The sequence below is a fragment of the Pleurodeles waltl genome, chromosome 11 (assembly GCF_031143425.1).
Source record: "Pleurodeles waltl isolate 20211129_DDA chromosome 11, aPleWal1.hap1.20221129, whole genome shotgun sequence".
NCBI lineage: Eukaryota > Metazoa > Chordata > Amphibia > Caudata > Salamandridae > Pleurodeles > Pleurodeles waltl.
In genome coordinates, this window is record NC_090450.1 from 323,027,238 (window position 1) to 323,043,430 (window position 16,193).

The following is a 16,193-nucleotide window of genomic DNA, read 5'->3' on the forward strand; positions in this document are numbered from 1 at the left end:
CTGAATCTGGAGGGACCTGATGACTAATGTAACAAGGGACAGAGGGTGCAGGCTTCTATTTTTTCTCTATTCTAGGTGTGATAATCCTAGATTGTACAGGCTCACTAAAAATCTGGTCTGCGTGGTTTACCATGCCTGGTAGCATTGGGAGACACTGGTACTTGGAATGTGTTGAAGATAGTGTATTAAATAAAACAGTCTTCCAATGGCTCTGAATGCATGGTTACCCCCATGATAAGCTGCAGCCCTATATATGGCCTGGTTGTATGCAGTGGTATCTTCTGGTGGAGATTGTTTTGATGGGTAAGGTGGGTCATTATCTTGGATGATATCTGGATCATAAAGATCCCATGTGTCTGCCATATCTCCTTGTGAATAAAATGTGTGTTAGAGAAGGCATTGGTTGTGGGCTTGTGTGAGGTGAGAGATAATTGTGGAGAATGGGGAGGAGAAGTAAGAAGAGGTACTGGTTTCTCCTTTTGTTTTCGCACCTTTGCTGGACGCTGTACAGTGTCCAATTCCTCTTGGAAAGCCAGGTTTCTTTTTGTTTTTAAAGGAGGTGCAGTAACAATCCTTCCTGTGTCTTTATGGATGTGTATTCTGGGTTGTCTCTCATCCACAATTTGTAAAATGGGCTCAATGTCAGACTCTTCCTCAGAGGTTATATGCGTTACTTTCAATTTCTTTGAAAGTCCTTGTTCCTCTGTATATGAGGGTTTTTTCGGTTCCGAAGTTTGTTGTTTTTTCGGTACCGAAAATGTTGTGGAAGGTCTAGGCTCCGAAGCAGACTGCCAAATTTTCAACTCCGAAGAATGTTTTTTTTTTTTACTGGAGTCTGAAATGGAGCCTTTTTTGATAGATTTACTCGACCCCAAAGGACGGTCGCCGACAGTCTTTTTTGGGGCCGAACCATGGCCTTTCGGCAGTGGTGTACCCAAGGCTTTAGAATGGTTTTTGTGCAGGGGTGTAGGGGCAGACGTACACGCACATATTGTCCAGTTGTGATGGGTCTGTCGTCCTCAGATTCTTGTTCGGAGTCTGTGTCTCGGATGGAGACTGCTGTTTGCGCCTGCTCTTCTTTAGCGACGTTGAGATGTTCACTGTTTTTCGACACCATTTCGAGTCTTCGGGCTCTGCGATCTCTGAGAGTCTTTTTTTAACAAAACGATCGACAGGCCTCAGTTTTCCTCCCGATGGTCTGGAGAAAGGCACAAGTTACAAACCAAGTGCTGGTGTGTATAGGGATACTTTGCGTGGCACTGAGGGCAGAATCGGAAGAGTCCGATCCATCAGTCGTTCAACGTGGTAGGCCCAAGTAGGGCGCATGCACCCCAAATGGCGAAAGAATGTTACCGACAGTACTACCATTTCAATGGGAGATGGAGAGCACGATCGAAACAATACCGACGAATAGGAAGTTTTTCTAAGGTTTTCTGAATCGAAACTTCGGATCGAGAGGAAACCCGTCCGAACCCGACGGCAGAAAGAAAACAATCTAACAATGGAGTCGATGCCCATGCGCAATGGAACAGAGAGGAGGAGGAGTTACTCAATCCCGTGACTCCGAAAAGACTTCTTCGAAGAAAAACAACTTGTAACACTCCGAGACCAACACTAGATGTCGGAATGGATATACATAGCATGTGTATCTGCAGCTACACATGCCATCGAACATATATAAATATATATATATGGAAAATGTCACTTACCCAGTGTATCTGTTCATGGCATGTAGTGTTGCAGATTCACATGCTATGTATAGCCATTCCAACATCATCTTGGAGTCACAAGACCGAGTGACTCCTCCTCTCGGTTCCATTGCGCATGAGCATCGACTCTATTGTTAGATTTTTTTCCCACAGAGGGTGAAGAAAAAAGTGATAGAGTATAGAAATATAAAGAGATATCCATGCAAATGTAAATGTATATACATCTGTACAAATGTAAAAAACTTTAATTACTACAGGCTTCCGGGGAGGATGCATGCAAATCTGCAGCACTACATGCCACAAACTGATGTACACTGGGTAAGTGACATTTTCCGTTCAATGGCATAGGTAGTTGCAGATACAAATGCTATGCACAGACTACAAAGCAGTAATCCTCCCCAAAGCGGTAGTCAGCCTGCAGGAGTTGAAGTTGTTTGAAATAATGTTCTTAGTACAGCCTGTCCTACTGTGGCTTGTTGTGTTGCTAACACATCTACACAGTAGTGTTTGGTAAAAGTATAAGGTGCGGACCAAGTGGCTGCCTTACAAATCTCTGTCACTGGTATGTTACCTAGAAAGGCCAATGTTGCTCCTTTCTTTCTAGTGGAGTGTGCCTTTGGTGTAATGAGTAGTTCTCTTTTAGGTAAAAAGTTTGTATACACTTCACTATCCATCTGGCTATGCCTTGTTTGGATATAGGGTTACCAGCATGGGGTTTCTGGCATGCGAACAACTGTTAATTTTATGAAATGTTTTTGTTCTGTCTATATAGTACATTAGAGCTCTTTTTATATCTAATGCATGCAGTGCTCTTTCTGCCACTGAGTCTGGCTGTGGGAAGAAGACTGGGAGTTCCACTGTTTGGTTTAAATGAAACGGTGAAACAACTTTATGTTTGTGTACTTGTATAAAGGGTTCCTCAATAGTGAAAGCCTGTATTTCACTAACTCTTCGTGATGAAGTGATTGCTACTAGAAAAGCCACTTTCCAAGTTAAGAATTGGATCTGACAAAAATGCATGGGTTCAAAAGGTGGACCAATGAGTCGTGTAAGTACAATATTAAGATTCCACGAGGGTACTGGTGGAGTTCTTGGAGGTATGATCCGTTTTAGACCTTCCATGAAGGCTTTAATGACTGGTATTCTAAATAGGGATTTTGTGTGTTTAATTTGCAAATAAGCCGAAATTGCAGTGAGGTGTATTTTGATGGATGAAAAAGCTAGATTTGCTTTTTGTAGGTGTGGTAAATAACCTACGATGTCTTGTATGGATGCATCAAACGGTGTGATGTGTTTTGCTTAGCAGTAGAAGACAAATCTTTTCCGTTTGTTAGCATAGCAATGCCTGGTGGTAGGTTTTCTTGCCTGTTTAATGACTTCCATACACTCGGTTGGAAGACTCAGATATCCAAACTCTAAGACTTCAGGAGCCAGATTGCTAGATTGAGCATTGCTGGATTGGGGTGTCTGATCGGTTTGTGTTGCGTTAACAGAGCTGGTGTGTTTGGAAGCTTGATGTGAGGTACTACTGATAGGTCCAACAGTGTGGTGTACCACGGTTGGCGTGCCCACGTTGGTGCTATAAGTAATTAGTTTGAGTTTGTTTTGACGCAGTTTGTTGACTATAAAAAGGAGTGAGTGAGAGAGGGGGGAAAAGCGTAAGCAAATATCCCTGACCAACTGATCCATAGAGCATTGCCCTTGGACTGAGGGTGTGGGTACCTGGATGCGAAGGTTTGACATTTTGCGTTTTGGTTTGTGGCAAACAGATCTATGTCTGGTGTCCCCCACTGGCGAAAGTGTTTTTGTAGTACCTGGGGATGTATTTCCCACTCGTGAGTTTGCTGGTGATCCTGACTGAGATTGTCCGCTAATTGATTGTGAATCTCTGGGATGTATTGAGCTATTAGGCAAATATTGTTGTGAATTGCCCAATGCCAAGGTTTTTGTGCTAGGAGGCAAAGGTGTGATGGGCGTGTTCCCCCCGGTTTGTTTAAGCAGTACATTGTTGTCATATTGTCTGTTTTGACAAGAATATGTTTGTGAGCCACAAGAGGTTGAAAAGCTTTTAGTGCTAGAAAGACTGCTAGCAGCTCTAAGTGATTTATGTGTAGCTGTTTTTGCTTATAGTCCCACCGTCCTTGTATACTGTGATTGTTGAGGTGTGCTCCCCACCCAATCATTGATGCATCTGTTGTGACAATGACGTGAGGCACAGGGTCTTGAAAAGGCAGCCCTTTGCTTAAATTTATGGGGTTCCACCACTGAAGTGAATAGTGTGTTTGGCAGTCTATCAACACTAGATCTTGGAGAGGACCCTGTGCCTGTGACCATTGTTTTGCAAAGCACTGCTGTAAGGGCCGCATGTGTAACCGTGCGTTTGGGACAATTGAGATGCAGGATACCATCATGCCTAGGAGTTTCATCACAAATCTGACTGTGTAATGCTGGTTTGGTTGTATTTTTGGTACCATGGTGTGGAATGATTGCACCCCTCATGGGCTTGGACTTGCAATCGCTTTTTGAGTGTTGAGTGTAGCTCCCAAGTATTGCTGAATTTGGGATAGTTGAAAGTATGATTTTTGGTAATTTATTGAAAACCCTAGTGTGTGTGTGTGTGTGTGTGTGTGTGTGTGTGTAGGGTATCTATTACGTAACGTGTGTGATCTTGACACTGCTTCGGAGTGTTGGTCTTTATTAGCCAATTGCGAGATATGGGAATACATGCATGTGTTGTCTCCTTATGTATGCTTCTACTACAGCAAGGCATTTTGTAAATACTCTGGGGACTGTTATCACGAAGGGTAACACCTTGACTAGGTCATGTTTTCCTTGTATGACAACCCTGAGGTATTCTCTGTGAGATGGATGGATCGGTATGTGAAAATACGCATCTTTTAAATCCAGTGTTGACATGTATTCCCCCTGTTTCAGTACTGGGGCTACATCTTGTAGTGTCACCATACAAGAGTGTTCTGATTTGATGTATAGGCTGAGAGTCCTGAGATCTAATATTGGCCTTAGTGTTTTGTCCTTTTTGGGAATAAGGAAGTACATGGAATAGACCCCTGTTCCTTCTTGTTGATGAGGTACTAGTTCTATGGCTAATTTTGTTAATAGTGCCTGCACCTCTGTTTGTAACATTGTTAGATGTTGCGACGATAGTTTGTGTGTTTTTAGGGGAATATCTGGAGGAAAATGTGTGAATTCTATGCAGTAACCATGTTGGATTATTGATAGTACCCATGAGTCTGTTATGTTTGACCATTGATTGTGGAACATTTCCAGTCTTCCTCCCACAGGGGATGCGTGTTGTGAGAGGGTCCGAAGACTTCGATGCGGATGTGGCCTTTTTCGGTGCCAAGGGTGTTGCTTAGTCACAGCTTAACCTCTTGCGGGTAGAGCCATGGCCTTCCGGCAGTGGCGTCCCAGAGGCCTTTTGTTTGGTCTTGGACTGGCTCTGGGTTGGGGCAGGCGTACTGACGTGTTGGCCTGCTGTCGGTGGTCGGTCTGCGTCAGAATTGTCCGAATCGGATCCTTGAATGGAGATGGCCATCTCCTCTTCTTCGACGTCGAGGTGCTCAGTACTCTTCAATGCCATTTGTAGTAGTCTCGCCCTTCGATCCCTTAAGGTCTTCTAAGAACGGAAGGACCTGCAGGCCTCACAAGTATCCTCTCGGTGGTCCAGTGACAAACACAAATTACAGACCCGATGTTGATCTGTGTAGGGATACTTGGTGTGGCACCGAGGGCAGAATCGGAACGGGGTCCGGTCCATGAGGCTTCGACGCTTCTTGCGGTCGGGCCGGCCAGGCCCAGGATGGGCACGGGTGCCCCGAAGGTGTCGATGCAAGATGATTCGCGATTGAAACAATACTGACGCTTTTCGGTGATTAATGATTTTTTTTCCGAATCAAATAACCGGAGCGCAGAGGAACACGTCCGAATCCGATGGCACAAGGAAAAAAAATCTAAGATGGATTCGATGCCCATGTGCATTGGAGCAAAAGGGAGGAGTCACTCAGTCCAGTAACTCGAAAAGACTTCTTCGAAGAAAAACAACTTGTAACACTACGAGCCCAACACTAGATGGCAGGAACAGTGCACAGCATGTGTATCTGCAGCTACACATGCCACCGAACATACAAATACATATATATAGAAAATGTCACTTACCCAGTGTACATCTGTTCATGGCATGAGACGCTGCAGATTCACATGATGTGCACATCCCGCCATCTAGTGTTGGGTTCGGAGTGTTACAAGTTGTTTTTCTTCGAAGAAGTCTTTTCGAGTCACGAGATCGAGGGACTCCTCCCCTTTCGACTCCATTGCGCATGGGCGTCGACTCCATCTTAGATTGTTTTCCCCGCATAGGGTGAGGTAGGAGTTGTGTATATAGTAATAATGCCCATGCAATGGAGTAAGTATTTATGTACATAATGTGACTAAAAGTGATATATTTACAAATGTACAAGTTAAATTTTTTGTCAACTTAAAACGGCTCCAGGCTCCCAGGGAGGTGGGAGGGCGCATGTGAATCTGCAGCGTCTCATGCCACGAACAGATGTACACTGGGTAAGTGACATTTTCTGTTCAATGGCATGTGTAGCTGCAGATACACATGCTGTGCATAGACTAGTAAGCAGTTATCTCCCCAAAATCGGTGGTTTAGCCTGTAGGAGTTGAAGTTGTTTGAAATAATGTCCGTAATACTGCTTGTCCTACTGTGGCTTGCTGTGTTGTTAACACATCCACGCAGTAATGCTTGGTAAATGTATGAGGAGTAGACCATGTGGCTGCCTTACAGATTTCAGTCATTGGTATGTTTCCTAGAAATGCCATGGTGGCACCTTTCTTTCTAGTGGAGTGAGCCTTTGGTGTAATAGGCAGTTCTCTTTTTGCTTTTATATAACAGGTTTGAATACATTTAACTATCCATCTGGCAATGCCTTGTTTGGATATTGGATTCCCTGTATGAGGTTTTTGGAAAGCAACAAACAATTGTTTTGTTTTGCGAATTTGTTTGGTTCTATCAATGTAGTACATTAGTGCCCTTTTGATGTCTAACGTATGTAATGCTCTCTCAGCTACAGAATCTGGTTCTGGAAAGAACACTGGGAGTTCCACTGTTTGATTTAAGTGGAACAGTGATATGACTTTAGGTAAGAATTTAGGATTTGTGCGTAGAACTACTTTATGTTTGTGTATTTGTATAAAGGGTTCTTGTATGGTAAAGGCTTGTATTTCACTTACTCTTCTGAGAGATGTAATAGCTATTAGAAAGGCTACTTTCCATGTTAGGTACTGTATCTCACATGAGTGCATGGGTTCAAATGGTGGACGCATGAGTCGTGTTAATACGATGTTGAGGTTCCACGAAGGAACTGGTGGTGTTCTTGGTGGCATAATCCTTTTCAGACCCTCCATAAATGCTTTTATGACTGGGATTCTGAATAATGAAGTTGAAAGCATAATTTGCAGATAAGCCGAAATTGCTGTTAGATGTATTTTAATGGATGAGAAAGCTAACTTGGACTTTTGTAAGTGTAGTAGGTAGATTACGATGTTTTTTGCAGATGCGTGTAATGGTTGGATTTGCTTATTATGGCAGTAATAAACAAACTGTTTCCATTTATTTGCGTAGCAATGTCTTGTAGTAGGTTTTCTAGCCTGTTTGATGACCTCCATACATTCTTGTGTAAGGTCCAGGTGTCCGAATTCGAAGACTTCAGGAGCCAAATCGCTAGATTGAGCGATGCTGGACTCGGGTGTCTGTTCTGCTGTTTGTGTTGAGTTAACAGATCTGGTCTGTTTGGTAGTTTGATATGAGGCACTACTGACAGGTCTAGAAATGTGTACCAAGGTTGTCGTGCCCAAGTTGGTGCTATTAGTATTAGTTTGAGTTTGTTTTGACTCAACTTGTTTACAAGATACGGAAGGAGTGGGAGAGGGGGAAAAGCGTAAGCAAATATCCCTGACCAACTCATCCATAATGCATTGCCTTTGGAGTGAGGCTGTGGGTACCTGGATGCGAAGTTTTGGCCTTTTGCATTTTCTTTTGTTGCGAATAGGTCTATTTGTGGTGTTCCCCACTTTTAAAGGTATGTTTGCAGTATCTGGGGATGAATTTCCCATTCGTGGATCTGTTGGTGATCCCGAGAGAGATTGTCGGCTAACTGGTTTTGATTTCCTGGTATGAATTGCGCTATTAGGCGAATGTGGTTGTGAATCGCACAATGCCATATTTTTTGAGCTAAGAGACACAATTGTGACGAGTGTGTCCCTCCCTGTTTGTTCAGATAATACATTGTTGTCACGTTGTCTGTTTTGACAAGAATGTGTTTGTGGGTTATTAGTGGTTGAAATGCTTTCAACGCTAGAAATACTGCTAGTGGTTCTAAGTGATTTATATGAAGTTGTTTCTGTTGAGTGTCCCATTGTCCCTGGATGCTGTGTTGGTTGAGGTGTGCTCCCCATCCTACCATGGAAGCATCTGTTGTGATCACGTATTGAGGCACTAGGTCTTGGAAAGGCCGCCCTTGGTTTAAATTTATAGTATTCCACCATTGAAGCGAGGTGTATGTTTGGCGGTCTATCAACACTAGATCTTGAAGTTGACCCTGTGCTTGTGACCATTGTGATGCTAGGCACTGTTGTAAGGTCCGCATGTGTAATCTTGCGTTTGAGACAATGGCTATGCATGAGGACATTATGCCTAGTAGTTTCATCACTAATTTTACCTGGAACTTTTGGTTTGGGTGCATGGCCTGTATTACATTTTGGAATGCCTGTACCCTTTGTGGACTTGGAGTGGCAATCCCTTTTTTTGTGTTGATTGTTGCTCCTAAGTACTGTTGTATTTGACACGGCTGTAGGTGTGATTTTTGGTAGTTGAGTGAGAACCCTAGCTTGTGAAGGGTTTCTATAACGTATTTTGTGTGTTGAGAACACCGTTCTTGCGTATTGGTTTTGATTAACCAATCGTCCAGATACGGGAACACATGTATTTGCTGTCTTCGGATACTGGGCTGCCACTACGGCAAGGCATTTTGTAAAGACTCTTGGCGCTGTTGTTATCCCGAATGGCAACACTTTGAACTGGTAATGTATCCCTTGGATTACAAACCTTAAGCATTTTCTGTGGGAAGGATGTATGGGTATATGGAAATACGCATCTTTGAGGTCTAATGTCATTGTTTGAGCAAGGGGATTACGTCTTGAAGTGTCACCATGTGAAAGTGATCTGATTTGATGTAAAGATTTAGTGTTCTGAGAACTAAGATGGGTCTTAGAGTTTTGTCTTTTTTGGGGTCTGAGAAAGTTCAGGTAGTAAACACCCGTTCCTTTCTGATGATTGGGTACTAGTTCTATTGCATCTTTTTGCAACAACGCCCGGACCTCCAGCTGCAATAGATCCATGTGTTGTTTGGACATGTTGTGTGTTTTTGGTGGCACATTTGGTGGAAATTGTAGGAATTCTATGCAATAACCATGTTGGATAACGGCTAGAACCCACGTGTCTGTTGTTATTTCTTCCCAGTTTTGGTAAAATGCTGTTAGTCTCCCCCACACTGGTGTCATGTGTTGGGGATTTGTGACACTGAAGTCACTGTTTATTTTGAGTGGTCTTGGGACTTTGGAACTTTCCCCTAGTTTTAGGGAACTGTCCACCTCTGTATTGTCCCCGAAAGCTTCCTCTCTGATACTGGCTCTGGTATGTGGGTCTGGTTTGTGAGGTTGAGGGTTGTGTGTTTTGCCCTGGAAACCCCCCTCTAAATGGTGTTTTCCGAAATGTGCCTCTGCCCTGTGGGGAGTAGAGCGCGCCCATGGCCTTGACCGTATCTGTGTCCTTTTTAAGTTTCTCGATAGCAGTGTCCACCTCCGGCCCAAACAACTGCTGTCCGTTAAAAGGCATATTAAGCACCGCCTGTTGAATTTCGGGCTTGAATCCGGAGGTGCGTAGCCATGCGTGTCTCCGTATGGTGACCGCTGTATTTACAGTCCTTGCAGCTGTGTCTGCTGCATCCATTGCCGACCGTATGTGGTTATTAGAGATACTTTGGCCCTCTTCCACCACCTGTTGTGCACGCTTTGGGTAGATGTTCTATGAAGTGTTGCATTTCGTCCCATCAATAGCAAGGCCTGTGAATTGGCAATGCGCCATTGGTTGGCTGCTTGTGCCACAACTCTTTTCCCTGCTGCGTCGAACTTGCGACTTTCCTTGTCGGGTGGTGGTGCATCTCCCAAAGTGTGTGAGTTGACCCTTTTGCGAGCTGCACCTACTACCACTGAGTCCGGTGTCAATTGCTGCGTGATATACACAGGGTCTCTTGGGGGAGGTTTGTACTTTTTCTCCACCCTAGGAGTGATGGCCCTGCCTTTCACAGGCTCTTGAAATACTTGCTTTGCGTGTTTCAACATTCCTGGTAACATAGGAAGACTCTGGTACTGACTATGTGTGGATGACAGAGTATTAAACAAAAAGTCATCTTCAATTGGTTCTGCGTGCAGGGTGACATTGTGAAATGCGGCTGCTCTGGACACCACCTGTGTGTAAGCCGTACTGTCTTCAGGTGGTGATGGTCTTGCTGGATAACTATCAGGACTGTTGTCTGAAACAGGCACATCATAAAGATGCTGTGCATCAGGATCATCTTGGCTCATCCCTGTGTGCGTTGGAGACTGCATCATCGGTGGGGTAGCCATTGGTGATGGTTGTGGTGAGCAATGTGGTGATGGTGGCGGGGTTACTTGTTTTGCCACCTTTGCCTGTGGTTGTTTGTCTTTTTCTTGGAAAGCAAGTTTCCTTTTAATTCGGATTGGAGGGAGAGTACTGATTTTTCCTGTCTCCTTTTGAATGTGGAGCCTTCTCTGTGTGTAATCTGGCTTCCCGGCTTCTAGCTCCTGTCCGAATTTGTGTCCTTGCATTTGTGAGGACAGGCCTTGTTCCTCAGTGTAGGAACTTGGTTTCGGCTCCGAAGCCGGATGTTTCGGATTCGAAATCTTTTCATTAGTCTTTTTCGGCTCCAAAGACACTTTTTTGGCTTTCGGTGTTCCGATATCTCGGTGCCGACTTATTTCGGTGCCGGCATCTCGATGTCGAGATTGCTCTGATCCGGTGTCGAGTCTGTTCTGTGCCGGTATCTCGACCTGAGTCGGATGACTTCGACACATGTGTGCCCTTTTTCGGTGCCGATGGACGGTCACCTAATTTTCGGGTTAAGTCATGGCCTGTCGGCGGTGGCGTCCCCTGGGCTTTAATGTATTTTCCGTGAGTTTTGGCCAGGGGTGTTTTACTAACGGTTTTCGGCGTCTGTTCAGTTTCGGTCTTGTGCGAGTCAGCAATGGAGAAGGTTTCTTCTTCCTCCAAGCCTTGGTGTCCTGACGGCGCCGACGCCATTTGAAGTCTTCTTGCTCTTCGGTCCCTTAGCGTTTTCCTCGACCGAAACGCTCGACAGGCCTCGCAGGTATCTTCTTTGTGTTTGGGAGACAAACACAAATTACAGACCAAATGCTGATCTGTGTAAGGATACTTGTTGGGGCATTCGGGGCAGAAGCGGAATGGGGTCCGTTCCATTAGCCTTGAAGACTCACATGGTCGGGCCGACCAGGCCCCGCTGGGGAATCGAAACCCCGAAGGGCCACCGGAGCTCTCCCAAATTTGGTGCGATCTGCGTTAACTAACCCGATACCGAACGCAAACAATACCGTCAAATTTTTCCCAGATTTAACTAACTTTCCGAACCGAAACACGGAGCGAAGAGGAACACATCCGAACCCTATGGCGGAAAGAAAGCAATCTAAGATGGAGTCGACGCCCATGCGCAATGGAGTCGAAAGGGGAGGAGTCCCTCGATCTCGTGACTCGAAAAGAATTCTTCGAAGAAAAACAACTTGTAACACTCCGAGCCCAACACTAGATGGCGGGATGAGCACAGCATGTGTATCTGCAGCTACACATGCCATTGAACCTACATACACACATGATATATATATATATATATATATATATATCTCATCTAGATCATAAAATAAAATAAAATGATCCCGGTGTCTGCCCAGCTACTTCCACCTCTCCGGGTCAGTGCAGGTCACGGTCACCGGCAGCCGTTATTTTATAACAAAGAAAATGCCACTCCTCACAGGCATCGAAAAGACCGCAGTCCCAAGTTTCAGATGCAAAGCAAATTTTAATGGCGAAGCGTTTCGATCAAAAGATCTTCCTCATAGCCTATGCTACCCATAGTGCTCCAACCCATTAAAAGAGACAAAAAACAACCACACATAAACATAGCAAAAATACTATGTGTGACTAAATCTGGTCATATATTCTCCTTTGAAAATTGAGGAAAACAATCATCCCAGAAAAATCTATAAACATCATAATTTCAACATATAATTTTTTTTTATTAATTCTACCTCAACTCATCGTAACATTAAAACATTATGTGATAGAAAACACTATTTTTTTTTACCAAACACAAAATTATTAAAAATGGAAAATCATTTGTGTCATATTTAACATAAATAGGAATAAGATAGTACTTCCCACATATATTAAACCACATGGGCAAGTGAGGATATAAAAACACAAAAATCACTATTACATGTAATGAATTTATCAATTCTCTTACTCTGTCCATTTGGTAATACAAAAGTTTTGACATTATTGCTACCTCTGCATGCTTTACACTTGCCACATTTATGGAAACCTCTCTGTTCTGATAGCCAACCTTCCTGTTTCATTTTCATACTTAAATTACACTGCACTAGCATATCTCTCAAAAACTTGGATTTGCGATAAGTTATCAGCAGACATTGCGAGATCTTCTTCCCAACAACAGGATCAGACTTAACCAAATACCAATATTTTGTAAGCATTCTCTTAATCTTATCTGATTCAGAGTTGTAAGTAGTAATTAACATTACTGCCTGTTCTACATCTTTAATGTTAATTCTCTGGATGAAAAGGTCTTGTCTACTTCACGTTATCACTCGCTCTTTTGCAGCCTTTAATACATGCCCAGGATAACCACTAGCTCTAAAATTGCCTAGCATAGTTTTATCATCTTTCACAAAAGCCTTCACAGTACTGCAGTTGCATTTGGCTCTAAGGAGTTCTCCATAGGGGATACTCCATTTAAGATTAAGGGAATGGTGGGTATTTGCATGTAATAAACTATTACCTGCCGTTTTCTTCCAGAAAAGAGAAGTGCATACTTTATCACCTTTTATCTCCACATGTACATCCAAAAAAAAAAATTCTGTACTGTGTATCTAATTGTGAATGCCATTTTTAACTCATTATGTGAAATATATTCCAGAAATCCTAGCAACTGACTCTTTGGACCATCCCTTATCACAAAAAGATCATCACTATACCTGGTCCAAAGTATTATATGTTTAATCCATCTAATGTTCTCCTCTGACCACACATTGCTCCTCCCACCACCCCATTCAGATACCTGGAAAACTTGGAGCAAAGCAACTGCCCATCGCAGTACCAGTGACTTGTCTATACCACTGATCATTGAATAGAAAAACATTATTCTGCAAACAGAACTTTAACATATCCAAAAGCATCATTGTATGATCATATAAGAAAATAGCTTGGTCACGAAAGAAAAACTGACAGGCCCCAATCCCTAATGGATGGTCAATACATTTATACAATGAAGCCACATCAATGGTCACTATCAGATATGTAGGCTGCCAGGGTATATTCTCAGTTTTAGCAATAAAATCAGCACTGTCTCTGCAGTAAGAGGATAAGTTTAGAACGTACGGTAACAGATAAGTCCAAATACATAGAAGTAGATTCTAAAAGACTTCCATTAGCTGAAATAATAGGTCTGCCTGGAGGATTAACCCTGTTCTTATGAATCTTGGGAAGCATATAAAAGCAAGGCCCCAAAGGTTTCTGGATATACAAGAATTGAAATTCTTCAGTACTTAAGAGGCCTCTAACTCTCCATTCACTCAAAAGATTATGACATTGTACAATAGATTGTTTGTAATCTTGATACCTCGATATCTCATAATCTTTTACTCTGCTAAGTTGCCTTTTCGCCTCCTGTATGTCCCTTTGAACATCCCACAGAACTACATTGCCTCCTTTATCAGAGGGCTTGATCACAATAGTAGGGTCCTGTGTCAATGTTTTCGAGGCTAGTTTCGGAGGCCCACTCAAATTTCTCACATATTGATTTTGACTTTCTTTCCATATTCTTAAAAGATCCCCAACCACAACCTCATGGAAGGTATCAATGTTATTGTGGGGAGTGTTGGGGATGTATTTTGATTTAGGTCTAAAACAATTTGAGATTTGCCTATCCAATTCAAAATCCATAGAGACCAAAAAAAACGGATCTTTCAATACCAGTGCTTTCTTTCAAAGTGGAAAAACTGAAGGTCAATTTACATCGTGTGTTTACAATCAAGCAATGACATTGGCAATGGCAGCATATAAACAACATGATTTTTTGAGTGTGTTGTACAAAAAGCTTTTAACCCGATATGAGGATTTGGGCAAGAAACTGACACAATTACATTTTGGATATATTTTGAGAATCGAAGTTGAGACTTTGCAACAACATAGCTGCTGAAATACATCACCAGGTCATACCTTTGATAAACACATAATTATGGAAGAGTTACTTATCCTTTCACAGAGGAGCAAAATTTGTCATGTGCAGGAATACTGACAAGTAGCCCAGTAATTTAAACACTGAATACATTGTGAGCACTTAAATGTGCTGCATTCCTTGAACAAAATGGCAAACAAGGTGTCTCGAAGGAACAGAAAGTTAAGGAGGTTTACTTCAAGTATTCTCCTTTAATGGATTAGGTCACAAGCATAACAACGAAAGTAGCAGAATAGGAGACAAGACAATAATGAAAATAGCCACACAAACTTACAGCTCTTTCTCTAGTTGCTGCTGAATCAGCTTAGCAGACTTTGCCATTGTGATATCTGTCAGAAAGAAGTAAAACAGAGGGAATTGAAAAATGCAGACACATATAGGCAACATTCCTGTAATACAACAATTTAAATTACATGGTGAAATAAAGCTTAGCTCCCTACAAGAGAAGCTGAGGAAAACAATTTTCCCCTCTGAGTTCCTTTTTTTCAAGTGAAGAAACTATTTCCTCCAAGCCCACTATTTCACAAGTCTCCGTTTTTCTGTACCTCAAGTGACCCGCCATATTTCTGGATACACTATTAGGTCTGGCTACAGACAGCTTTTGCTGACTGCCAGATCTCATGTCAGTACAACTCAAAACATAGTAATAATGGGTCAGTCCTCTTCAGCTACTGATTATTTTAGGGAGCCCTGCCTCATTGCTTAAGCTTGAGAGATTGCGGTTTATATTTTGGTATCATCAAAAGGAGGTTTTGGATGTGAGAGACCGTAACTTATATAATCTATATTAACATGAAATGTTTATGAATTAATGTGTGATAATGCTGCATAAAAACAATAATAATAATTTTTGCTTAAACGTGCACTTGAAATGTGACCACGGGGAGTGGCCACCAATTTATACGTAGACTAATGATAATGACCAAAATGTTTTGTATTACGTTTAAATAAGTTTATACTAATGATTGCATTATTGAATCTGTGCTGAAATCCTCATAGGCCTTAAGTTAGCATGAGCCGAAGTTTAGCTGCTTGGCTTTCATATTAAATGTATTTTTCTATCTTGCAGTGTGCTGACTCATAACAGGACACAACCTTATTATTATTTTCTCCTCCAAGCTAAAAGACGAATGTAACCATGTTAGATCCGTTCTCACAGCCTTTTGTTTGCAGAATAAATGTTAAAAACAAACTGAAACAGTGTAGATTAATGTAATGTACAAGGTCATTCAAACCGGTGAAGACAATGGAACTGCTGACCAAAAGATGTGCAAAGAATTACAGAAAGATGAAATCATACCGGACGTGCCACCTCTGAAGACGTCAATTATGAAGACCAATCAAAGACTTGTAAAATAATATGGGGTGAAGAGTTAGGTTGGCTAATGTATTTTCTGATGGGTTAAAGATAGTGGGGTATAACAGATGACCAATAGAATTTTGGGTGAATGTACAATGGAAAAGGGATAAAAACCCCATGTCACAGGGAGTCATTTAGAATTAGGTAGGGAATGCTATTGATTTTATCCAGAAACTTTGTCACTCTGTTTGGTGATTTATTGGTTTACTTAAAACCATCTTTGCTCTTAGAATTGTCCATTTTACACTTTGCCTCCTTATGAGGGAAGTGCCCTTTTGCCCCGGAGCTGAGGTTTGACTGATGGCGAATTGACTGATGTCCTGAAGACGAAGACAGAACCTGTGTGCTGACCTAAACCTTGGAGGGTAATTATGACAATGCATTTGTAATTTGTCTGTTTGCTTTTCCTTTCTAGGTACTGTAGGAAGTTGGCTCTGTATGTGCTATTTCCAAGTAAAGAATAGCATGCACAGAGTC

General features: G+C 42.4%; 1 protein-coding gene across 1 annotated transcript in view; it reads right to left on the reverse strand.

The window, feature by feature from the left end:
• The window catches only part of SRPRB (SRP receptor subunit beta), a 115,195-nt gene that overhangs the window by 20,755 nt on the left and 78,247 nt on the right, over positions 1–16,193 (reverse strand). The window contains exon 6 of the mRNA XM_069213585.1: positions 14,631–14,685. Within this exon, the coding sequence (XP_069069686.1) occupies positions 14,631–14,685 (55 nt within the window). The remainder of the gene's footprint in view (positions 1–14,630; positions 14,686–16,193) is intronic.